This window comes from Vanessa tameamea, chromosome 30 (assembly GCF_037043105.1).
Source record: "Vanessa tameamea isolate UH-Manoa-2023 chromosome 30, ilVanTame1 primary haplotype, whole genome shotgun sequence".
NCBI classification, from domain to species: Eukaryota; Metazoa; Arthropoda; class Insecta; order Lepidoptera; family Nymphalidae; genus Vanessa; species Vanessa tameamea.
The window spans coordinates 4,858,032-4,883,926 of NC_087338.1; the positions used below are offsets into that span (position 1 = coordinate 4,858,032).

Sequence of the window (25,895 nt, forward strand, 5' to 3'; positions counted from 1 at the left end):
AGAAGCTGTTAGAAATATACACTACAATAACAATTCTTTGCATCGCGAATGCGTCACAAACTTTTGAAGATAAGATACATCCCTTGTGCCTGTAGTTACACTGGCTCATTCATGGTTCAAACCGAAACACAACAATACTGACTATTGCTGTTTCCGGTAGAATATAAAATGGAAGGTACCTACCCAGGCAGGCTTGCACAAAGCCTACCAATTCAACTTTCAAACAAAAGAATCAGAATCAAAATCGGTACATCTGTTTAGGAGCAACTATGCCACAGACACACATAAATACAAAGGTCATATTTATTGCCCATAAAAAAAAAAAAAACAATTTTCCATATAAATATTATAATCCTATCAAAATGTACATGATTGTAACCTTTATTTACATAACAATAACATTCTATATTGTTTAAAAATTATCTTTTATTTGTAATCTTCTTCAATTCTTCTCTCAACATCGACGCTTCTTCTTCCATATCCTCTAAACTTCTAGCAGGTTTCGCTGGATGACCGGGTTTAATTCTAGAAACACAAACATTTAAAATGATTAACGCGCTTACATAATCATAACATAATGAGCCTGTAAATTTCCCACTGCTGGGCTAAGGCCTCCTCTCCCGTTGAGGAGAAGGTATGGAGCATATTCCACCACGCTGCTCCAATGCGGGTTGGTGGATACACATGTGGCAGAATTTCGTTGAAATTAGACACATGCAGGTTTCCTCACGATGTTTTCCTTCACCGTCGAGCACGAGATGAATTATAAACAAATTAGGCACATGAAAATTCAGTGGTGCCTGCCTGGGTTTGAACACGAAATCATCGGTTAAGATGCACGCGTTCTAACCACTGGGCCATCTCGGCTCTCAAACGCGCTTAATAAATCGATATGTTTAAGAGATCAAGTATTCAAACACCATGGTACGATTTAGTTGAATCAATTTTGAATTTAAATAAAAACTAAATTGAATCAACAACACCCGATTAAACTTTTTCCATTTCTTCATTTTCTCTATGGCAGCTCCTGTGAAAACTTCTTTACATTAATGTAGGCATTATTTTATAAAAATATGACGTTTACACACGCACAAGGTTATACCAGAGTCGGGGCAACTGATAGGGATGGAGCTTTATCGATACGTTATACAGAACCGATATTTTTTTACGAAATTTAAGAGACTAAACTACTGCCGGATACTTTTGTACAAATTTATTGACTAATATTTATATTTCATTACAAGATGTTACTAAAATTTAAAACTCATTAATTCTTGATTGAAAATGCCAACTTCTTTAAAATTCTTCGAAGCTGTTATAAGTAGGTATAGATAGGTACTCGACAATTAAACGAAATAATTATAACGACAGGTAATCAAAGAAAATATATATATTAATGTTTCTGTTGTATTTGTGTTTGTTTAAAATATAATAAATATATCAAATGAAATCAAATCAAAATATACTTTATTCAAGTAGGCTTTTACAAGCACTTTTGAATCGTCATTTAACAAACTATTTAAAGCAAAGCTACCACCGGTTCGGAATGTAGATTCTACCGAGAAGAACCGGCAAGAAACTCAGTAGTTACTCTTTTTCAACATCTAAACGTACAGTCTCCAGTTACATCTCCTGCCTGGAAGTCAACAAGCATTAACTCCACGCTTTTTTATCATCAAGTTGACGACCTCCGTGGTCGAGTAGTGTGTACACCGGTTTTCATGGGTACGCCACTCCGAGGTCCCGGGTTCGATTCCCGGCCGAGTCGATGTAGAAAAAGTTAATTAGTTTTCTATGTTGTCTCGGGTCTGGGTGTTTGTGGTGCCGTCGTTACTTCTGATTTCCATAACACAAGTGCTTTAGCTACTTACATTGGGATCAGAGTAATGTATGTGATGTTGTCCAATATTTATTTATTTATTTATTATTTAAATATGCGATCGATATCATTACTTATTTGGTCACAACACTACAACTATCAAAATAGAACTGTCATCGAGAAAATAAAGAAATAGAAATAGTATAACTGCGTCACATTACTAAACGAGATTAACGTCAATACGTTTACGATTACTTTTAACTGAAATAAAATTAACGCACCCAAAAAATATCTTAAACAAATCACATGGCCACGAGACACAAGGGGCATAACTTTCTTGGTGGTAGAGCTTTGTGCTAGCAGGTCTAGGTACCGTCACTCATCACATATTCATGAAACAACTCAGTACTCAGAGTGAGTCAGTATAACTAAAGGCACGAGGCACATTAATATCTTAGCTCCCAAAGTTGGTAGCGCTTTAGCGATGCATACCATACCTGGTTAAATTGTTTTTACGGCAGAAATGTCTATAGGCAATGGTGAGCTATTGTCGTCGGATGTCCTAAAGCCGCGACCAATGAAAAAACTTCTCAGTTCTTGTTAATGCAGGAATGTTTAATTACTTACAGCACCAGTGTCTATATGGGCCGCGGTGATTACTTAAGTTCTAAACAAAACTATACAAAATACTCACTGATCATGCTTAGCTAATTCCAAATATATTAAATCGTTTTGAATAAAATCTCCTTTCTTCCTCGGCATTATATGACAATGTAAGTGCTAAAAATGAATACATTTTTAATTAAATTTAAATATACTTAATTCTATACTATAAAATATATTGGTAAAACATTTGACATAAAAGTAAATTATATTGACAAGAAACTATATCCTGCTCGAAGGACCAATTAAAAAAACGCATTTAGTCAACCTGCATTGGAGCGTAGTTGAATGAACTGCGAACAAACTGTTAGTGTGTGACACAGGCACACATTAACGGTTGATTTGACATTGATTTTGAATAATCAGATGACGAATAATAGAGGACAATAGTAAGAAAAAACATTCTGCCCCCCCCCCCCCCCCAAATAGATTGAGACACGGGCAGGGAAAAGACGGAGTTCTCAGGCAAAAAACATCAACCGAATTGTTAGCCTCCTTGTATCTTCGAAGTAGGTTAAAATATAAAGTCGTTTCAATACATGAAGTCGTAATGCTTATGTTGATTTCAATTTTACTCTTAAGGCATCATAGTATCACAAACTAAGTAACATTCGCTTTAAAAACTGCTGTTATACATACCTTGACTGTCTGCCCCGCGTCTGGACCATCCTGTATAGTGACGGTACATGATTGCGTCTCATGAACCTTCTCCATAAGCTTAAAAAAAAAAAATTTTAAGCAATTATTGTAAAATAATTTACACGTTTTATTTTTAATCTGTAACTTTAAGTATTTAAGTTAGAATTATCTTGTGTTCTGTTTTTCTGCTGGCTAAATTCGTGGCTCCAAAATTGTTATCATATATACTTTTTAATTTAGGATTAATCTGTTGATAACTTCTTATGGAAGGGTAAACCGTTACGTAACGCGTTACGGCCCCAGTCTGTCTGGCTTCCCTTTCTTTTTCACAGCGCTAGTCGTATTTCGGACAGTTTAAGTTATCACTTCTGTCGGGCATCCCGAGACGCACGCATTTTTATTATTTTTAATATATAGCAATTATTTTTGTTAGGAATTGTAACAATGAATATTGGACAACATCACATACATTACTCTGATCCCAATGTAAGTAGCTAAAGCACATGTGTTATGGAAAATCAGAAGTAACGACGGTACCACAAACACCCGGACCCAAGACAACATAGAAAACTAACTTTTTCTACATCGACTCGGCCGGGAATCGAACCCGGGACCTCGGAGTGGCGTACCCATGAAAACCGGTGTACACACTACTCGACCACGGAGGTCGTCAAACAATATATAAGCTATTAGATTATAACTTTTCTTTGCACAAATCCATCACATTTTCTACCGCCAAACGACAATACTTTGTATTTCAGATCCCGGTTTTGAATTTGGCACCAGTATAACTACAGGCACAAGATACATTGGATTACATTTGACATCTATATAATTCTTGAATTAAATATGAATTAGTATCCTAGTAACAAATGATTCAATTAATGTATTTATATCTGCTTGCAAAATTAAAAAAAATCGCCAAAAATTCAAAATCACTGTATAAAGATTTTTGTGCACTTTAATTTTCGTGCCCTTACAAGGCACAGGCGACATTACTTAGTTCCCAAGGTTGGTACACAATGGACATACCATCAGGTAACCATTTTGCCCGAAATGACGATAAACTTTTACCTATACAACATGATTTTCTAATAGCTCAGCTATATTGTGCACTACAAACAGTTCTTGATTAATATATCTTCATTTATAATACAAGAATATACCATTTAAATACTTATATCAACTTTAATTTTACTTCCAAAGTTCCGATAAGCCTCGTCCACGTCCAAAACGCTATTTTGTCGTGAATTCGTAATGAACATCATAGATTATTCAAGCTCTCGACCAATGATATGGCGGCAATTCGATGTCAAATGTTTTGGCATTTTTCCTTGTGTGTGGAATATACGATTGATAAGAACAGTTTAGTAAACAAAATAACAGTTAGAACTCACGTTTTGGACCAATCTAACAGTTCTATAAAAGTCATCGGCTTCATCATCAGTCAAGTCCTTATTGCGTTCCACGACACGTATCGGAGCCACCAGCACGTGGCCTGGGATGACACACCTGGAAGTCGGAACATTTGTTAGGAATGGAATATTCTGGAATATACATTGTAGAGATTGTCCAGTGATTGACACACGATTTCATGGTTGGTTGTGAAGGAAAATGTCGCGAAGAAACTTGTATTTGTTGGATAAAATTGTCACGGGTGTATCCACTAATCCTTTTGCTTCTAACGTGGAGAGGGGGCATTTGCCCAGTTGTGGAACACTTACAAGCTGATACTGGTAGTTTTAATCATCTTTGCTCTTAGACATTGGTATAAAAGTAACCATCAACAATAGGATTTTATATTATGAAATAAGAACATGGTTCCATCGCGATACGGTTCCTGAACTAGGACTTGGCGTGGCTAATGGTTTTCTCTCGATAAGGTTCTTGGACAACTTGGGCTTGGCGTGACTTGGACTTGGACTTTCAAGGCTATTCTCGATCCGATTTCAAAATAAGAAAAAGCTATCTTATTGACTATTTATAAGACGAGACGGGTCAAAAAAGTAGCCGCTAAATACACGCACACTAGTAAATCGGTGACGTTTGGCGATGGTCAAGTTTATCTACCACGCACACCAAGATAATGAAGTTGGTTCGTTTTGTTTGTTTTAGTTCTTTTGTACTGCGTTACATAAATAATCTAAGATCATATCTTACCTTAGATTAACGAACGCATACGTCAAATCCGATTTATAGAAGACACACGATTCGGGAACTTTGACGTGGCCAAATATATTACCCGGGCCGGATGTTGCGTGTTGGGTTTGAGTCGCGATCGGGGTAATTTGTTCCGAATGCTCTTCTGGGAGTGTGTTGCGTAAACTTAACGTGTAGAGGGAATACACGTCCGGTCTGAAATTAGATTAAGGCTCCGTCAAAAATCATAGGATGTGTTCCTGAACAAAGTCAACTGCGACCACTCTCAAGAATTAGCCAACTGCACAGATTATTTATAATTGTGCAGGCGTGTTTGCACATACATAAACACTCTCTATTTCTCATTCTCATAATCCAATGAAAATTCGACATAACCGGAGAGATATCAGTCAGGGAACTATTACTTAGATGGTATAGACTGAATTCGTCTATTTTAGTCTATATACGGCTACAAATCCTGAGATCCTGTATTCAACCACGAAGAACCAGAATCTCAGCAAAGCCCCCGAGTTACAAGGAGGCCTCGAAACTTGCACAATGCTGTAGAGCATTGAGCACTTGGCGGTAGCGCCAAGTAAACTCGAAAATAATTAAAAATCTTACCGTCTATGTTGAAACACTGGCATGTTCCGTCTGATATTCACTATCTTGTCCGATATTTCAGCGATCGCATAATTAGGACTGGAGTCCCCGCAATCAGCTAGGACTTCGCCCCAGGGATCCACGCACAAGCCGTGCCCATAGGACCGACGCTTCGCGTTATGGTTACCAGTCTGTGCGGCCGCTATCACATAACATTGATTTTCTATCGCTCTCGATCTGGTGAATTTGAAACGTTCGTTATTTTACGAGATTTTAATATCACCTATTATGTATGCGTGAGCCGAATCTTATAACATTTTAGATGGCATAGTCGGCAATCTAGCAGGAGGCTCATCTGGTGAAAAGTGTCATGCTCAAGAACATCTCCAAGACTAAATCGCTAGCAGGTGCGTTGCCAGCCCTTAAGAAATGAGTAGGCTCTTTTGCCAAGTCGTATCGGTTCGAAACAACCGCCAGCGAAATTTGACTGCTCAGAGTAATTGCACAATGTAGAAAATGACTTAAGAATACCGCGATTTTCATTTAGAAATAGTAACAGTGAGTATTTTTGAGTGCAATACAATTTATCAACATACAAGTCAACATATTACAGAGCGCGTGGCACAGAGCAGTGAAATGAGGAAAGGGAACGGGTTAAGCTACTCTCTTATCGACAGTGAAGCTTGCCCACGTATTATCTTTTCGTTTATAAAATATTTTTCCGAAGAATAGATGAATAAATAAGTTGTAACTATCCGCTATTGTTTAATCCGGCTCGAAGGACCAAAATGTTTGGTGGCCTACTTGTAGTGAAATCAGTGTATATCGATGCCACGACGACGTTTTGGGGACTAGGCATTCCTACCCCACATAAACACTTACCTATTACTACTACTACTAAGAAACTACTTAATAAAAATTAAAAATAAATACAAGTTACAACTTACCTCAACAAAACGTGCCAATGCGCTGACCCAGTAGCGTAAGTGAAAGCTGATGGGTAAGTTAGAATCTCAGCACCCATTATACTTAGAGCCGTGCTCAGTTCTGGGAAACGCATGTCGTAACATATAGATAGACCTGAACGGGGAAAAAAACTTTTTAATTATAAGATTATTACAAAGGAAATATTTTAGAGTTCAAACAAGCAAGCTAAAGAGCATGCTTAAACTGGGATTAACTTTGGGCAACCTTCTGCCGAGATGGCCCAGTGATAAGAACGTGTGCATCTTGCAACCGATGATTTCGGGTTCAAACCCAGGCAGGCACCACTGAATTTTCATGTGCCTAATTTGTGTTTATAATTCGTCTCGTGCTCGGCGATGAAGGAAAACATCGTGAGGAAACCTGCACGTGTCTAATTTCAACGAAATTCTGCCACATGTGTATTCCACCCGCATTGGAGCAGTGTGATGGAATATGCTTCAAACCTTTTCCTCAAAGGGAGAGGAGGGCTTAGCCCAGCAGTGGGATATTTACAGGCTGTTAATGTAATATAAAAAATATCTGTGTGACTGAGATGATTCCAGCTTTTTTTTGAAGCTAGCTGTTTTCTAATATATAAAGAAACTTTATCGATATAAAAATAACATCACTGGTTCTTTCGACCCTTATAGACACTAAATCTCATTTCCATTGGTCAATAACTCTGTGATTGGTATTTGAGGGGCAGGATAGTGTATTCGATATCCCGTTTGAAGGTATCTCCTGCCGAATTTAAGCCACGAGGAAAAATTATAGTGCATTTATGTCTTGAGATGGAAAGAGGTTCAGCGCAAGATTTACGTGGTCCACTTTAACCGTCCTAAGGAATGGTACTAACCAATTTTTTTCCGTAAAGATTATTAGATTAGCAGATCTACTATAAAGAGTAATTGACGTGGGATTTGTTCTGTTTCTTTCGTCAATACAACGAAACGCTCTTCAGACATCTGTAACCCCCCCCCCCCCTTTGACGCTGTCAAACTTATCCGTCGACTTATCCTGTAATATTACTAGATCACTTAGACCGAACTCTTGATCGTTTACGCGATATATGCAAAATAAATCACTAACTTTTATATACAAGGCATAATTATGAAACCATATTAGAGAGAGAACTAGAAAACCAATTAAGACCAATTCGATGCGTTGTAAGACCCACTGACCGAATAAGTTATATCGACCAATGAAAATGGTTTTAATTGTCAACATTTCCTATCGACCAATAGAAATAGGCCTTTAGGTTTCTTCGTACCTACCAATCCTTCCGATAGGCGAGTCAACAGGTGCCACAATCTGCTTGCCCGGGGTACAAAAGTCACTCTCCTTCAACCGTATATTCCTCTCCGGTATTTCTACGTCAAATAAGTGTATCTTTCTATATGTCTGAACTATATCACCAGTGTTGTTTATTATTATATGTGTATTGAAGAGTTTCTTGGGAATATTTTCATCCTGAAAGAGAAAAAAATACTGAAAAAACCTTCATTAGAAAACTACCCTTACATTATTTGACTTTAACTGTGAGATCTAAAGGTGCGATTACAACGAAATCACAGTTTTACTTGCTGCAGTTACTTATTTTATTGAAGTTATAACTCTTTAGGTGCGTTACGAGACATTTAAGGTGATTTTTCATGAAGCACAAGATGAATTGACAATTACATGAAGATACTCGCTAAGCTTCCAATTAAATGTCAAATATCAATAATCATATATATATATATCAATAATTGTACCTATATAATTATTAAATAGAAAGATTTCACAGATTTTTTTATTTAATATTACTTTTTTGCTTACTTTCATGGTAAAAAGTGAAATTTTTGTCATACCTTTTCATGCACTCCACCCATAGACAGCCAAACATTATGCTCAGCGGCCAACTCTCTATACTTCTTAACAGTATTACCAGTTAATATTGATTCAGCTGAATTTAGTGTGTCTTGCTTGTTATCACAGATAAAATCGCATGCTTCTGGAAAAAATATCACCTGGAAAAGAAAATCAAAATAAGCTTCTCTAATTTTTCTTACTGGTAACAAAAAATACACTGTTATTAGTGGTCGCAGTTTGTGTCAACCCTTATTGGTAGATACCACCCACTTGACCCACTTATAAGATATTCTACTGCCAAACAGCAATTCTTGGTATTGTTGTATTCCGGTTTGAAGAATACGTAAGACAGTGTAATTACACAAGGGACATGACATCTTTGCTCCCGAGGTAGGTGGTTAATTGGTATTATAAAGTTTGATTAATATTTTTTACAGCACCAATGTTTATAGTTGGTAGTGACAATCGACTATCAGCTGGCCCATTTGACTGTCCTGAGTTATATTATAAAAAAAGACCACTACACATGAATAGGCAAAGATTGTACACAATTAAAAAAAAAATCCAAGCTCAGTTTTATTTAGTATTTGTTATTAGCATGCTTCTGGCTGGATTCTAATGTTGCTCCTCCCAATAATAACTGTGTTACTATTATGTAGAATATAAAACCTCCCTGATGGTTTCACGCTAACCAGTCCCTAGCTGCTTCCTCCAGTACAATTACTTCATGGTCATCACCAAATTGTCAATTAAAAAACTGTCCAATATATTTTACAATTGCAGTATTATCTCACTGGCACTGTCAAAACAACAACCTGTAAGTACCATTTGTTATCACAATAATGCCACTTACCTCAACATTTTCTTTAACAGCGTCCCTTACCAATTGACTAACAACATTTAAATTCGCTACTTTGTCGGCCACTGATGTCATTTGACATACTGCTATTTTTTTACTGCTCATTGTGTTTAATTGTCGCTTCACTTGGATCCTTGATATTCGCTTAAGTACTGATATCGTCCAACACTACAAAAAAATTGCATTAAATTGTTTTCCTAGAATCTATCAAAGGACAAAGCGGTGCAGCTCATTAAAGCCCTCTTAGGTGAGGAGAGCCCATAGTGATGAAATATTTAAAAAATATGTCATCTACGTTTTCTTTAATTTTCTATGGCGTTTTCGGGCACTGATGCGTAAAGAAACTTTTCTTTTTTTGTCAAATTGTAACTTATTTACATAAACATAAAATTTGAGGTGGGACTCCGACTTTTCTCAATGCTACGTCGCGCCGGAGTATGTACCTGTCTATCTACGCAACTGTATTTAACATACATTAAATTGTACCATATTTAATAAGTATTTACTCATACTGTTTACTGTATGTATATAATATAAGCATTAATATATAAACAGTAATAAATTGAGATTAGACTTCATTACAATAACCATGTTATAAGATAAACATTGTTATCATTATAAACGCTAATAAAAGATAAGTATTAAAAGTTAGTAGTTGAAAAACTTCAATCGTAGTAAACTTCGCTTACCCGCATGATACTTAATCTAAACAGCGGTAGAAAGAAAAAAACTACCTGAATATACTTTTTATTGTTACTTTCATCAATATTTGTAAGTCAGCTGTTTATTTTCAGCAGCTGAGTTCAAAAAGTAAATTGGTAATAAATGTCGTTGTCACAAAAGTCAAAATTAGGTATTTTTTGTTTTTTTCTTTTGGGAAATGGCAAAAGTATGTTTCCAAACAGTCGCGTCCTCTGTATTTTTCTTTCAAACCTGGGTAAAATTTTTTTGGTTGGAAATTTCTAGTGATACAAAGTGAATACAAATTATTATTTTTTCTTTTGTTTTGATCAATAGTTATCAATGTATAAAATAATTTATTGGTAAAAAAATATATTTATATATACATAATTTTTTTTATTTAATGGAATTAGATAATTATCAATACAATATAATTCCAACCACTCAACTGTTTTAATAAAATACAAGTACGGTATGCGATATTTTTTACTTTATACTATTTTAAAAGTTACAAACCAAAACAAAAATAGTAAATTAATTATTAAAAACCCTTCTGACAGAAATTGTAATGGCCTGTACTACTTTATTGACTGAGGGTCTTTATAATTCTAAATCTGGCCCTAAAAATGAACTGTTTTGCAGTCCTGTCTCTGAAAACAAGTATGATAGCGTCCCATGCGTGTCCCAAGAACGCAAGCTTATGTGGATGTACAATGTTCAATACATTTGTATACTATTTCATATCGGCTCACTAATTAGTGCTTGCAATTTATATTTAAAAAATGATATTGTTAAAAGCAATAATAAAAGTACAATCTTCCTACGAAAAACGGAACATTATAACCTACATATGAGTAACAAGTTTTATCCGGGATGGAAAGGAGCGAAGTGGGTGTCAGATACCCTATACCCCAGACGTGTATGCAAAATTTCAAGTAATTCAGTAACAAAGAAACAGACCTACTTTTACATCTGTAATAATAGTCACCAAATATATCTTGTATCTATAATATAATCGAAACTTTCTTTAGGTGATTTTTTTTACTTGTATGAATATTGTTTAAGAAAAAATAATCATTGTATATTTTATGAATTAAATACTTTGATAAAATATGTAATTATTTTTGATAGCGTAAACCGTAAAACGAAACGCATTTTTCTCAAACAAAAATGGCGTAGTTTGTTGAATGTCAGTGTTGTGAAAATGTAAAATAAATAAAAATGTTTAGACTCGTAAAAAGTGTTTTTATACGCCTAACTATTGTTCTCCTTATCATAGAAACATGTGAGTATAAAAATTTTAGTTATACCATTCGATATTATGTTTGTATCAAATATGTATATAGGTTTTAAAAATTTATTATTTTTCGTCTTTAAAGGGCCTTGGTTGTATAATTGTTCATAACAGTTTGCTTAATGTACAGTTTTGTTAAAGGTTTTTCCTCAATTATAATAATTTGCAAAGGTTTCATGACATTTATTGAGAAAAAAAATTCTAACGCAATGGTCTAACGAATTAACGGTATTTTTTTCGTTACAAACAGCATTCCTTTCTCTTTGAGCCTAATATTTAAATCTAACAGTTATATTTTAAAACATAATTGTTAAATAAAATCAATCTAAAAAAATATTGTATTTGATAAGCATATCAATCAATAAATTATGGTAAACAAAGAAATTAAAAAATAGTTTGCGACAAAGTAGTTTTAATTGTACCTTATATAACTAATAACTCAAAAAAAAAACATTTTTTTTTTAAATATTCACAACTTAAAACTTATATAAAGTTTAACCTTCTCATTCAATTTTAAACACCAGATAATAAAGGTCAGATAAACTTTCCTGAAGGTCTGTTAAACATGAAAACTGTCAACGGAATGTACATAAATACATATTATAAATTTATTTCTATGTTTACTCAACATATTGTGTATAATATATACTAATATATGAGGAGCTGCTATTCTTGTAATGCCAAACTGACAAAACGATAACCAGCATACGTAAAACATACACCAGTAGATGCAAAGTGTTTTGCAGGTTTTTTATAATATTATAGGTAGCTCGAAGCATCATTGTGTGATGGTTTATGGGCCACCTAACAATGTAAAAAGTTACAGATTTGTTCCTGGCCCTTTGGACTATTGTGATCCTCACTCCTAGCAAAACCTTATAGTTTAATTGTAGTTGTAAATACTATAATAACAATTCCTGAAAATAAGGCATATCTACTAAAAAAAAAAATTATAATTTTAATTTTTATAAAAATTTATATATTTGTAGTATAAACAACACATATTTGTTGAATTGAAATATTCCATATTGTGGTTACAATCTCTGAATTATTATAATATTATAAAAATAAAATATGTTGATTAAATGAAACAGATTCTGAATGGTTAAGTCTTAGCCTCACCAATAAAAATAATACCTGTATGTACTTGTTTATAAAAGCCATATACATAATACTATTTGATGAATGAGCTCCACTCGCATTTGGGTATGGTCTTCAGGTGCTTCCTACCGAATTTAATCAAATTCAGTTCAATGGTTTTTCTTGAAAGAGTAATAGACAGACAGTACTAACTTTTGCATTTATAATATTAATATAAAATAAACTTCCCTATGAAGACATGATTGAAAACAGACTGGACAGTTCTTTTAGTCAGAATGAATAGTTGTAATGCAAATAATGAAATAAAAAATCTATTTAATGAATGTGTCCTATGCACATGTTTTATTTTCTAGCTCAAATCATAAGTAAGCATAGTAGTTGAAGCGATGAGACCAACAGCAAACTCATTTCGAAAATTATGTATGAATATATTTGACTAGTTTTAACATTATAAACAAATCACCGTTACCATTTATAGCCTATACCGTTAAATATTCTACGATATTCATTATGGATTCGCGAAATAATGTCGGCGAAGTCATTATCGGAAGTATAATTAAAGTGAAAATAAGTGATTAAGCGGAATTTTGTTATATTATAAATAAATAAATAAATATTGGACAACATCACATACATTACTCTGATCCCAATGTAAGTAGCTAAAGCACTTGTTATGGAAAATCAGAAGTAACGACGGTACCACAAACACCCAGACCCAAGACAACATAGAAAACTAATGAACTTTTTCTACATCGACTCGGCCGGGAATCGAACGAATCGAATCGGGACCTCGGAGTGGCGTACCCATGAAAACCGTTGTACACACTTCTCCACCATGGACTTCGTCAAAATACTAGTAGTGCCCTTCAAGACTTCATGCGCGTTTGAATTTAACAAAAAAGTTATTGTTGTAGCCTAAGTTACACCTTATTACATCAGCTATCTGCCAGTAAAAGTCCCACCAAAATCGGTCCAGCCGCTCCAGAGATTAGCCAGAACAAACAGACAAAAATTTAAAAATATTAAAACATGGTACATATACCAAAATGTTATTTCGGTATATGTAACATGTATTAATATTATAAACAGACACTCCAATTTTATTATATGGATATATAGATATATTAATCAAGGGCAGCATATAAAGGGTTTTCCATTAAGGGCGCTTGATCTTTGAAATGCAAAAAAAAATACATGTAGGAGAGATATTTGCGAATTTTTATTTTATTTGGAAGGTCTATCGACCCCATTATGTATGGAATATGACATCATTCAAATGACCGCCACGGCTTCGGTTGGTGGCGCGCACACGAAAGGTCCAATTTTCGATGACTCTGGCGCACAAATCGGGCTGTATTTGATCGATGGCGTGGCGTATGTTGACTTTGAGTTTGCGGCTTGTTGGCATAGACCTGCGACTTAAGAAAACCCCACAAGAAAAAGTACAGCGGGGTCAAATCGCACGATCTCGGTGGCCAGTTCACGTCGCCTCCGCGCGAGATGACCATGTCCAGAAATTGCTCGTGCAGAACTTCCATCGTAGCGTGTGCTGTGTGGCACGTAGCGCCGTCCTGTTGAAACCACATGTTGTCCAGATACATATTCTCGATTTCAGGCCAAAAGAAGTTGGTTATCATCGACCGGTATCGCTCACCATTGACGGTGACGGCCACACCATTATCGTTTTCGAAAAAATACGGACCAATCACGCCTCCGGCCCAAAAATCCGCACCAAACAGTCACTTTCTGCGGGTGCATTGCCACTTGGTGAACCTCGTGTGGATTGGTCTCGTCCCAAATACGGCAATTTTGCTTGTTGACATAGCCATTCATCCAAAAATGCGCCTCGTCGCTGAAGATGATTTTTTTGCCAAAATCGGCGTCAACTTCCAACTGCTCTAATGCCCAGTCAGCGAACACACGGCGCTGTCTATGGTTATTAACCTTGAGCTCTTGGGTCAGCTGGATCTTGTACGGGTGCAGGCTCAAGTCACAACGCAAAATTCGCCAAGTTGTCGTCTGCGAAAGGCCGAATTCCTGTGCGCGACGCGGAATTGACTGCCGCGGGTTTTCGAGGACACTGTCGCGCACAGCGGCGATATTCTCGGCAGATCTCGCGTTACGTTGACGCACGGGAACCGGCTGATCGTTAACTGACCCGGTTGACTCGAATTTGTCCACCAATCGACGGATAGTCGATTCGGCAGGACGATCATCGCGACCGTAAAACGGGCGAAGTGCGCGGAACGTTGCTCGAACTGAAGACCCATTTTCATAAAACAATTTTATGATTTGCACATGCTGCTCGACACTGTAACCTGCCATGGTGGTTTGGGAGGACGGAATGAATATAACTCACTGCATTTGACAGCTGTCACTCAAACAACATGGCCGCAATCAGCTGTCAAAGTTCAAGCGTCCCTATTGGAAAACCCCTTAGTATATAACTGGGCTACAAAGTTCCATGGGAAAGTTTCTTCTTTGATTGAATATAAGTATTTGCACTCTTTTTTACTATCCTATGCAAACTAAAGTAAATCTTATAATTTATTCTTTGATTCCCAGGCTCAAGCGATCCACAGCCACCATTCTTAGCCCTCTACAGCCCCGGGGACACAGAGTATATAGATATTATTGTACGGCAGGAACATGATAATTTGACTCTGGTATGCGAGGTGCGGGGGGACACCACGCCGAGGGTCTACGTGTGGAACTATGTGAATGACAATGGGACGGATAGAGGCAGGTGAGGATCAAGGAGCATAATTTTTTTTGTGATTTCTTAAACTGCAACGACAAATTGCCACTGGAAGTGTTGTGTCTTACGCTGTTCTTATATTGAATGGCTAGTCTATTTGGAATAAGTTATTAAAAATGAAATATATCTCTTTTTTTACAGACCTTTCAGCATAGAGCCGGCTGGGGGTGCGTCGGTGAGCAGTAAACTAGAACGAACCAATCTCCAGCTATCGGACAGCGGTCACTACATGTGCTCTGCGCCTCCTTTCAGCAGCACCCTGTATATCTTGGTACAGCCTAGAGGTGAATATGAGTTGTATTACTTTATATGGCTCGTGGCTTGATATGAGGTCATAGATCCCGATTTTGAGGTTGAGGTTTTGGGTTCAAGCCCCAGGTCGAACCGATAATAAGTCACTGGATTTTTCCGTCGAAAAATTCTCAGTAACAACCCGAAGTCGGGTGTTGAGAGTGTGTACACTTGTGCCTCGGAGCGCTCGTATCGGGTGCGAGAGCGCCCGTGGAGCACCAACATGGCGGCGAGTACACGTGCGGGTGCGGCAGGGCCGGCGTACTGCGCGCGCGGGGCGTTCTGGTGCGGGCCGCGCTGCGTGCTGCCGGCCTACGTGTGCGACGGCTGGCGCGACTGCCCGCAGGCCGAGGACGAGGCGCCGCCCTTCTGTCCGCCGCAGCCCTGCAGCCGTGAGTATACTTATTGCTTTATTCGATTACATTCATATAACTCAATACAATATTGTTTAGATTATGATATGGTATACAGTTTTACAAAAAACGGTTGTTACATAAATAGGAGTTTTACAAATTAAAATTTCATTTATTTTTTCTTAGTGTTTATTGATTTTTGTGCCAATTAAATAATTATTCAGTTAAATTAATAATGAATTAACCATCTAAAGGATGACGATTTTAATATTGATATATATATATATGTATAGTCATACTTTTAAGACGCTAGAAGTTATATTTTAATAGAGAGTCTTGCTTATTTGAAATCGTGGCCCGTGACTCAGGTAACGACAAGCTGAACTGTTCGTCGGGTCGCTGCATCTCGGAGTCGGCGTGTTGCCGGGCGGGCTCCGCCCTGTGCCGCGAGCCCGCGTGCTGCGCCGAGCATCGCTACTCCACGCTGGCGGGTAAATACCCCCCCCCCCCATACGTTCTTCTGTTCTTCCATTTTACTCGTGAATAATACTGATTGATTCATGTTTAATATCAATTTTACTGTCAATAAAACTCATTCCATCTGATTGACAAAATTTTAACCATAAGTTTTATCTGTTTGAGAATACAGTAGTTTATTTATATTAAACAGCTTTGTTTATTTACCCAAGTAATATATATTACAATTTTATGCAAAGACAAAATTATTCTTAGCAACTTTTTTACATATTTTTATCTGTATGAATGATTTGGATCTTTGCTTATATATATATAATAGCATACAACTTATTTATATATATATAAATATATATGACGACCTCCGTGGTCGAGTAGTGTGTACACCGGTTTTCATGGGTACGCCACTCCGAGGTCTCGGGTTCGATTCCCGGCCGAGTCGATGTAGAAAAAGTTCATTAGTTTTCTATGTTGTCTTGGGTCTGGGTGTTTGTGGTACCGTCGTTACTTCTGATTTTCCATAACACAAGTGCTTTAGCTACTTACATTGGGGTCAGAGTGATGTATGTGATGTTGTCCAATATTTATTTATAAGCAAAGATCCAAATCATTCATACAGATAAAAGTATGTAAAAGGTATTAAAATATATAAATAAATATATATATATATATATTATGTATTATTATTTCTACATAGACGTGCTGTCTCCGTCGTTTTTATATCATATCATGTTATTTCAATGTGCCTGCATTTTAATACCGGACAGTATAACAATTAGAATTACTGTTGTTTACATCCGACTCTATGACAACTTCTTCGTCGACTGTATGGGTGTACAATAAAATAATACTAAACTTCGCGTTTGTTCAGAAGATTTGTTACGAATGTCAAAATCTATGACAGGTTTTGTTTTGATTTCATTTCGTTGTAAACTAGTCATCTACATTTGACGCCAAAATGATGCGACTTTTGTTAAAATTAAATTTTTAATGTCAAATAGTATACATTAGTGAATTTAGAATTGGAGTTTGTCGATATCGATTTAGTTTGTATTTATTTATGTTTACGTTTTTCATTTTTTTTTTTTTTCTTATACAGCCGTAGCACCGCTGTCTAACCGGCCGGTTTTTTAATTGCAAGAATCGTCTTTATTTGTTTTGCACATCTACGACTAGGGCTCTTTAAAATGGGACCATGGCCGATTTTTTATGGGGAGCTATCGTCCCAAAATCACTGGGATAAATATTATTTTGTCCTTATTAATATAAAACACTTCTGTAATAAAATATGCTTGTTAAAATCAGCAGTGCTAATACCGCACCTGATCGGTTTTGTCAGATTTGTCATCAGACTAAAGCTTGACAAAGCTTTTTAGGCTTAAATAAAAATTAGGTCGTTAGTTTTGATTTGGATCGTGGTATTTCGCAAATAGCCTTATAAACTTATAAAGAGGTAGTTATTTTCAGTGATAAGTCTTAGAAACACACTGAGAATTTCGTTTATATGAATAGATTTTTATTCCATCATTAATAAAAAGAAACATTGTATGTTTCAATAATGAAGTGGCATTTTCAAGACATATCACGTATTGTATAATACTAAGGTTTTGAATAAATAAAATCTTATATATCTTTCAAAGAAACTCTTACTTTATCTAAAACGATTTTGACCTTGAAATAAATTTCTTAGCATTAAATTTTTTGAAAAAAAAAAAAAAAACAAAAAACAAATGTAATTAAAAATAACATCTTATCTTAATCTTCAAACCGAAAATGTATTCAATCAGCGTAGTCCGTGTTGATGGCAAATCAAAAGTCAGTAGGCAAAAGCAGAAGGTCGTAAATACTAAATCGGTTACGATTACATTTCGCTAAAACAAACTTTTGATAATTCCGAATAATATCTTACTCTTGTATTGTTTTCAAAACTATAAATTAAGTGTTGCTTTGTATGAAAATGATCTATGTTTTAAGATTTTTTTATTTCTGTAAAACGAATTAATTCTTTTAAATTTTTTGTTTATACCTTACTATGTAAAATAATAACATTTTTATCGAACGAACCGGTGGTAGCTTAACTTAATATAGTTTTGTTAAATGACGATTCAGAAGTGCTTGTAAAGTCCTTGTTGAATATTTTAGTGTAATCTTTGTTCATCTTCAGGTTACGTGGAAGTCGAGTTTCCGCCGCTGTTCGAAGACAGACACGCGCCGGACGATTACGGGTTCATTCAGTCGACTATATACACGGTCACCGGTTAGTTACTTATGTATATATATATATATACAGTATATCTGTATGAGATAAGATATATGGAATCTTCGAGAAGAAAATAGAGATCCATGTCTCTGAGCACGTTGGGTTATGACGATGTGTTGATCGATTACGTGAACTCTATTCTATTTTTTTTTTTTTTTAATTTTCATCAGGACAACCAACAGTAGATACAATATCACATCGAAAATAAAAAATAAATTACATAATCAGCCTGTAAATTTCCCACTGCTGGGCTAAGGCACCCTCTCCCGTCGAGGAGAAGGTATGGAGCATATTCCACCACGCTGCTCCAATGCGGGTCGGTGGAATACACATGTGGCAGAATTTCGTTGAAATTAGACACATGCAGGTTTCCTCACGATGTTTTCCTTCACCGCCGAGCACGAGATGAATTATAAACAAATTAAGCACATGTAAATTTAGTGGTGCCTGCCTGGGTTTGAACCCGAAATCATCGGTTAAGATGCACGCGTTCTAACCACTGGGCCATCTCGGCTCCAAAAAAAATAAATTACATTTCAAAATGATCAAGGCAAAAGTCCTACTGCCTGCAGGTAGTCTCACCACGCTTTACCGTACTACACAATGTAATTATTGAAAGTATTAATTAAACATAAGCATAATAATTAAAAGTAAGAAGTATAATACATTTTTTAAACTATTATATAATGAATGATAATTAATAAGATGAATCGTGTGATTAGAATTGGGCACAAATGAATTTCTTTATTTTTCGATTGAATTGAGGTCGACTGTCGTGACGTATGTCTAAACTGATGGTGTTGTACAACAATTATAATCTCGATATGATGGGATTCCTACCTAGTTGAGTTTTATATGATCTTGTATAAAAGAAATGGCTCATATTAATATATTATTCCAACCATGCGAGCGCGTGCATCTTAACCGATGATTTCGGGTTCAAACCCAGGCAGGCACCACTGAACTTTCATGTGCTTATTTTGTGTTTATAATTCATCTCGTGCTCGGCGGTGAAGGAAAACATCGTGAGGAAACCTGCATGTGTCTAATTTCAACGAAATTCTGCCACATGTGTATTTCACCAACCCGCATTGGAGCAGCGTGGTGGAATATGCTCCAAACCTTCTCCTCAAAGGGAGAGGAGGCCTTAGCCCAGCAGTGGGAAATTTACAGGCTGTTTATGTGACCATAAGTGGAAAAAAGCCAAACAAACAACATTTGACAGCAAATTGACGCGATATGATTGGTCGAGAGCTCGATTGATCTCTGATATTCACTGTGCGTTTGCGTTAGTAAGCAAATCGCATGAAATACGTAAGTCTAAGGTTTGTTAGTCTTTTTTCCTGCTTCGATTGGAATGGAATAGGCTATAATTGCGAAGTAGGACGTGAGACTGTTTATATATATATACAGGGTTATTGGTAATTCGACGTATTCCCGTTAGGAGGTGATAGGGGTGACTATTTGCGATAATTTTAATCCCCATATGCATCATGCAAAAGTGAACCATTTTTGAGTTATCGCGTTTTTTAGATTATTTTCAAAATAAGTCATAATTGCAACTTCAAAAATTTATTTAAAAAAAAATGTATAATTTAAAATCTGTTTTTTTTCTACTGATTTATAAAAACAATATTAAAATAGTAATTATCCGTCCGAATTTAAAAATGTGAGACGGATCCGCAACCAGTCACCCCTATCACCTCCTCACGGCAACCCGTCGGACGACCAGTACCCGTAAGTAACCGCGCGTGCGCGTGCCGGCAGCGTGCGCGCTGATCTTCATGATCGCGGTGGTGCTGCTGGTGTCGGCGCTCTGCAAGATGCACATGAAGCGCGCCGCGCTGCGCGGGTACGCCGCCGCGCACCGCGACACCGCGCACCACTACGCCGTGAGTGCTGCCGAGTGGGGGTCTCTTAACGCCACGGCTCTGTTTGCTCCGGGCGGTCTCCGGACCGGCCTGGACCGGGTCGATCGATTTTGACGCGACTTTCACTGGTGAACAGCTGATGTAATGAGGAGGAGCGAACGAACAAATTCAGTAACGAGCCGTTATTTTAATGTTAGAAACGTACACGCCAATTTTATTAAATGTATAGATTTGCAAATCTAAAAAAAATTGACATTTCAAAGGTAGGTATTAAATGCTTTGTCGTGAGTATGAAACACCTTCTGGTACTTGGATTTTTTGATTGATATTATATTAACATTACAGAGACAGTTTTTATTAAGTAATAACTTTTTTTAAAGGCACGCTACCCTCCCCGCTACGAAGCAGCCACGGCTCGATTGCTCGAGCCCGGGGCTTCAGCCAGCCCTGTTCGGAGTCCGCAAGTCGCGTCCGTGAGTATACTTGTATAGTCTGATGGATTCTCGAAATTACATTATATTTAGGTATTCAATGCGATTTTCTAATAATTCTGCTATATTGTACTGCTGACGGTTCTTGATCAATATTTAGCCTATTCCAATAAACAAACTTTAGTATTTCATGCGATTCGATTTATGATTCATATATCTTTATTCATAATACAACACTATTGCACTTAACTGCTTATATCCACTTTAATTTTGCTTACAAAATTCGGATAGATAACAGTTACGCGCCATTTTTTCGCAAATCCATAACTAATGTCATAGATCGATCGAGCTCTCGACCAATGACATCGCGTCAATTTGCTGTCAAATGTTGTTTATTTTTTGAGCCGAGATGGCCCAGTGGTTAGAACGCGTGCATCTTAACCGATGATTTCGGGTTCAAACCCAGGCAGGCACCACTGAACTTTCACGTGCTTAATTTGTGTTTATAATTCATCTCGTCCTCGGCGGTGAAGGAAAACATCGTGAGGAAACCTGCATGTGCCTAATTTCAACGAAATTCTGCCACATGTGTATCCACCTGCATTAGAGCAGCGTGGTGCAATATGCTCCAAACCTTCTCCTCAAAGGGAGAGGAGGCCTTTAGCCCAGCAGTGGGAAAATTACAGGCTGCTAATGCAATAATGCAATGTTGTTAATTTGGCTTTTTTCCGCTTAGAGTTCGAATAGAGTATATTTTTATTTATAATACAAAATGATTCCAACTAATTCATTGAATCCACTTTAACTTGACTTCCAAAGTCACCATTACTGTTACTGGGAATTTTTCGTCAGTAAAACCCAGTAACACTTTATCGGCCCTGCCCGGAAGCCAGTACCTCGGAATCGGTGACCTAATATCCGGCCGCTGGACCTTATAGCTGAATAAGATTTAAACTATGTTTTAATTTGACAAGGTTTTTTTCTCTCCGTTCCAGGAAGCAGGCAGTCCAACTTCACCGCAGTCACCGATCGAGGCCACCGATGACCCAGCGTGCAATGGGGGCTTCGGACTCGCTCGGCTCTCTGCAATATTCTGCTCTAGGTACAGACAGGTAAGATCTTGAGTCGAGTGAAATGTATAAAGGTGAATGTCGAACAACTTGATTTGTTCAATAGGCGAGTATATATGCAGCTACTCTATAATTAGACCGTAGTCTGTAGATGAGTTGTTATATTGAAAGTAATCCTGTTAAATAATATAAGAATTTGTTAAAAACCTGTCTGCCGATTGCAGCGCCACCTGCCGGGTCCAGTCAGAACCATCCGAGGATCCACTCGGACGCACACGCGAACAGAGAACATCAAAATCGGTCCTGTTGTTTAGGAGTTCAATAAACATTCACACATACAGAAGAATGTTGTATATAAATATTATATATATATATATATATATATATTTTAATTTCCATTACATTACATTGCTGACGATCCAAAAGTAACTTCATTTTATCAAACCTACTGACTAACTTCAAAGTTTTAAGATTATCAATAGTATATGTAATTATTTTCTCACTTCACCATAATACCTGAACCTCTCCAGTCTTATTAAACAAAAGCGTTCTCGTGTTACAGGTACCCACCCAATGCTGCGACGTTGAAATGACAAACGTCAGATCAGCTTCGCTGACCAACTCGCCCACGAACCGAACCCGCACCCTCGACTACCGCTCCCCGACCTACTGCGACACCGACATGTACTTCACCAATCCGGACCTGACGGCGCGCGAGTTGAACTACATGGCGACTCCGATAGAATTCCTCAGGCGACGGACGTTCAGACGGAACACGATCGACAGGGTCATGGACCAGCTGTCCGTTCAGCGACCCCTGACGTTACAGCTAGGTAGGTTCCAGCTCAGCATACCTAGGTTCGGGAGACGGGCCGAGGAGCCTAGACCGGACACGCCGAACGTGGCCGAAATAAACATAGACGACCTGGAGTTCGTTAGACTTCACTCGCGCGAAACGTACACGCTAAACGGCAGAACGATAAGGTTGCTCGGGGCTAACTTCGAGAACTACCCGGTCATGGACAGTTCGCGGCCCCCCCCGTACAATGAGGCGATGCGATACAAGTACGGTCCCCCCCCCGAGTATTTGAGCAGGGAGGGGATTAACGGACAAGGTCAAAGTGACTGCACAGAGAACGAAGCAAGGAGCAACGTCGAAATGCCCCCCTGCTACGAGGACCTCGCATCCGGTATCGACTCGAACGCGAATGTCGATAACTTGACGGTTGATGTTATCGATATTTCGGATAATTCGAATAATAATATAACCTCCGTTGATACAGTTGGTAATACGAATCTTGACAATAATTTCAATTCGGACAACGATAATAACATGTTCGTCGACACGGTTAATTCTGTTAGTACCGTTAACTCGTCTAATTTAATCAACGATAGTTCGGTACCTGAGACGATAAGTTCCGTTATCGATAACTTGCCAGCTATAGATAGTGACGTGAACGCGAACGATAGTTACAACGATATTGCGTAACGTCCCTGAGTGATTTTATTTTTTAAGTGTTATATATTATTTGTTATGTGTTATTATAAATGTATTATAATGATTTGTCATTGAACAACGTCACGGTTTCATAGAAGTGTCTTATATATTGATATGCATAACGTGGCTTGTTTGTTCGTATCGTGTAATCTACACTTGCGTGATAGTTACGTGAACTTACGACAGATGGCGCTTTAGTCGTTTCGGATAATTGCTAAAAATTTCATGTTAATATTTATTTCATTGTTAGAAATGTCCTAGTATTCAATTCAAGTACAGTTTAATATCCCAGTTCAGTTTAGAGTTTAGCAATATTCAATAATTTATATTGTATATTCCAATGGTCGGTGGAGTAAAGATAAACGAACCTTGGATTTACGTATTCCATGTGATTTGCTAAAGGCTCTGCTGTATTGTACACAGCTAACAGTTCTTGATTAACTTTAATAAATTGAATAACTTTGTCGATATCCAAAGTGTATGTTTATCTCTAATCACATATATATATATATATATATATTATGATTCGGACAGAAATGGGCAACCGGTGTGCCACCAAACTTGGTAACTAAGATGTTTTGTCTCTCGTGTCTGTACACTGGCTCACTCATCCTTCAAACATAACAATTATTACCGCGGTTTGGCTGTTGAATATATAACCTACCCAGATGAGTTTACAGAACGACCTACTTCTAACACTGGACTTAGATCTCGACAAATGACGTCACGATTCAAGGTCAAAAGCGTTTATTTATCTTTACTCCTATTGTAATCAACTATATGTTATATTAATTAACGCGATATATATATCCGCATATAACAGGTTTAAACTAGTTTCGTTGATCAGAGTTGGATTACAGCGACGAATGCACTAGGGAACGTTTTGTGTCGCAACACGACGTGCAACACCAAAACTCCGCTACTGCAACATTTTACGTTACACGATACATGTTGCTTGGTCTAACATTGTCGCCCTATTTGTCAGCGAGTGCAGTTTTGTACGCAGCGTGCCTCCCGATATTTATATTGAGGACTGACTGCCTAGTTGGTCTAGTGACGAGATATGAAGTCGCAGATCCGGAGGGTTCAGGTTCGAGAAATGTTTCGGGCTGATGAGAAGTTATAGGGTTTTGCTATCGAAAGATTTTCAGTAACAGCTCGGTGTTTGGAAGTAGAAAGTGTTTACAGTCCCGTGTCTCGGTGTGCACGTAAAGCCGTTGGTCCTGCACCCGAACTCTTATCGAAGTGTCAGAGTGAGCGAATAGATAGATAGATACAATAGTTCATCATGAGCACGTTTTATTCCGAAATACCAATGCAAATGTACCGCGGCATTTGTCTCAAGATTCTAATGTAACCGTTGCTTAACAGATTCAATTCAAATGAATTGTTATTGGTCGACGGCAGATGTTGACGTATTGAACGACCAATGAGCGAGATTAATTATTCGGTACATTCGAAACCGGAATAGTTCGTTATAGTTTCTTAAATCATTTTATATACTATTGAAGCAACAAGTTAGTATATATTTTATTCGACCATACTCTTATATTAATAAGCGGCTTTATAAAACTTTACCTGTAGCACACAAATCATTACCCCCCAATTTCACCCCCTCGATGGGGTGTATTGAAAAGCAACGTCTTTCCCGGAACTCGAACTATCTCCATACCAAATTTCATCCAAATCGTTTCAGCGGTTTAAGCATGAAGAGGTAATAGACAAGAGTTCCTTCCGCGTTTATATTAGTATAGATTAATTGTAAACCAACCGGTCGGAACAGAACCGACAAGAAACTAATTTTTCATATGATTAATTATTGTTTTTTTTTTTTTAAGTAAGATTTAAATTTATTAATTGGCAAAACCGACATAATCATTACAAGTAAGGCATAGTATGGAAATATACATTTTGGTATTTTAATAGATATGTCTATGTATGTCAAGTTTTTGGATATATTATATTAATCATATGTGCTTGTATGTTTAAAGAGAGATCATGAAATTCACGCTTGTGACGTCAGTAGACTAAATTTGAATCGGGTGACGCTGCGACGCGCAGCTCCTTATATAATAATATTTTATTTTTTTTTAGCATTAACAGCCTGTAAATCTCCCACTCCTGGGCTAAAGGCCTCCTCTCCCTTTGAGGAGAAGGTTTGGAGCATATTCCACCACGCTGCTCCAATACACATGTGGCTGAATTTCGTTGAAATTAGACACACGCAGGTTTCCTCACGATGTTTTCCTTCACCGCCGAGCACGAGATGAATTA

General features: G+C 37.2%; 2 protein-coding genes across 4 annotated transcripts in view; one reads left to right on the plus strand and one right to left on the minus strand.

Moving 5' to 3' along the window:
- Positions 1–331: 331 nt before the first annotated feature.
- LOC113391671 (nitrilase and fragile histidine triad fusion protein NitFhit) overlaps positions 332–25,895 on the minus strand; it is a 188,871-nt gene continuing 163,307 nt past the window's right edge. The window contains exons 1-11 of one of the 3 annotated variants that reach the window (XM_026627719.2): positions 10,274–10,390; positions 9,534–9,707; positions 8,680–8,838; positions 8,104–8,299; positions 6,811–6,943; positions 5,885–6,100; positions 5,282–5,476; positions 4,519–4,633; positions 3,122–3,199; positions 2,514–2,599; positions 332–525 (exon numbers count right to left, since the gene is read on the minus strand). In XM_026627719.2, the coding sequence (XP_026483504.2) occupies positions 420–525; positions 2,514–2,599; positions 3,122–3,199; positions 4,519–4,633; positions 5,282–5,476; positions 5,885–6,100; positions 6,811–6,943; positions 8,104–8,299; positions 8,680–8,838; positions 9,534–9,644 (1,395 nt within the window). In that variant the 5' untranslated portion in view covers positions 9,645–9,707; positions 10,274–10,390 and the 3' untranslated portion in view covers positions 332–419. Of the gene's footprint in view, positions 526–2,513; positions 2,600–3,121; positions 3,200–4,518; positions 4,634–5,281; positions 5,477–5,884; positions 6,101–6,810; positions 6,944–8,103; positions 8,300–8,679; positions 8,839–9,533; positions 9,708–10,228; positions 10,391–25,895 lie in introns of those variants that run through there. The other 2 variants (XM_026627718.2, XM_064220015.1) reach the window with 2 other exon arrangements.
- On the plus strand, positions 11,365–23,685 carry LOC113391668 (uncharacterized). Its single transcript, XM_026627711.2, has 10 exons — positions 11,365–11,505; positions 15,181–15,361; positions 15,515–15,657; positions 15,919–16,056; positions 16,386–16,508; positions 18,656–18,748; positions 20,519–20,643; positions 21,003–21,095; positions 22,049–22,165; positions 22,686–23,685. Exons 1-10 carry the CDS (start codon positions 11,442–11,444, stop codon positions 23,610–23,612), a joined length of 2,004 nt encoding a protein of 667 aa, XP_026483496.2. The 5' UTR covers positions 11,365–11,441; the 3' UTR covers positions 23,613–23,685.

Coding starts and splice junctions, on each gene's coding strand:
- LOC113391668 (XM_026627711.2), top strand. CDS start 11,442: ATGTTTAGACTCGTAAAAAGTGTTTTTATACGCCTAACTATTGTTCTC. Junction 15,362..15,514: donor AATGGGACGGATAGAGGCAG/GTGAGGATCAAG, acceptor CTTTTTTTACAG/ACCTTTCAGCATAGAGCCGG. Junction 16,509..18,655: donor TCGCTACTCCACGCTGGCGG/GTAAATACCCCC, acceptor GTTCATCTTCAG/GTTACGTGGAAGTCGAGTTT.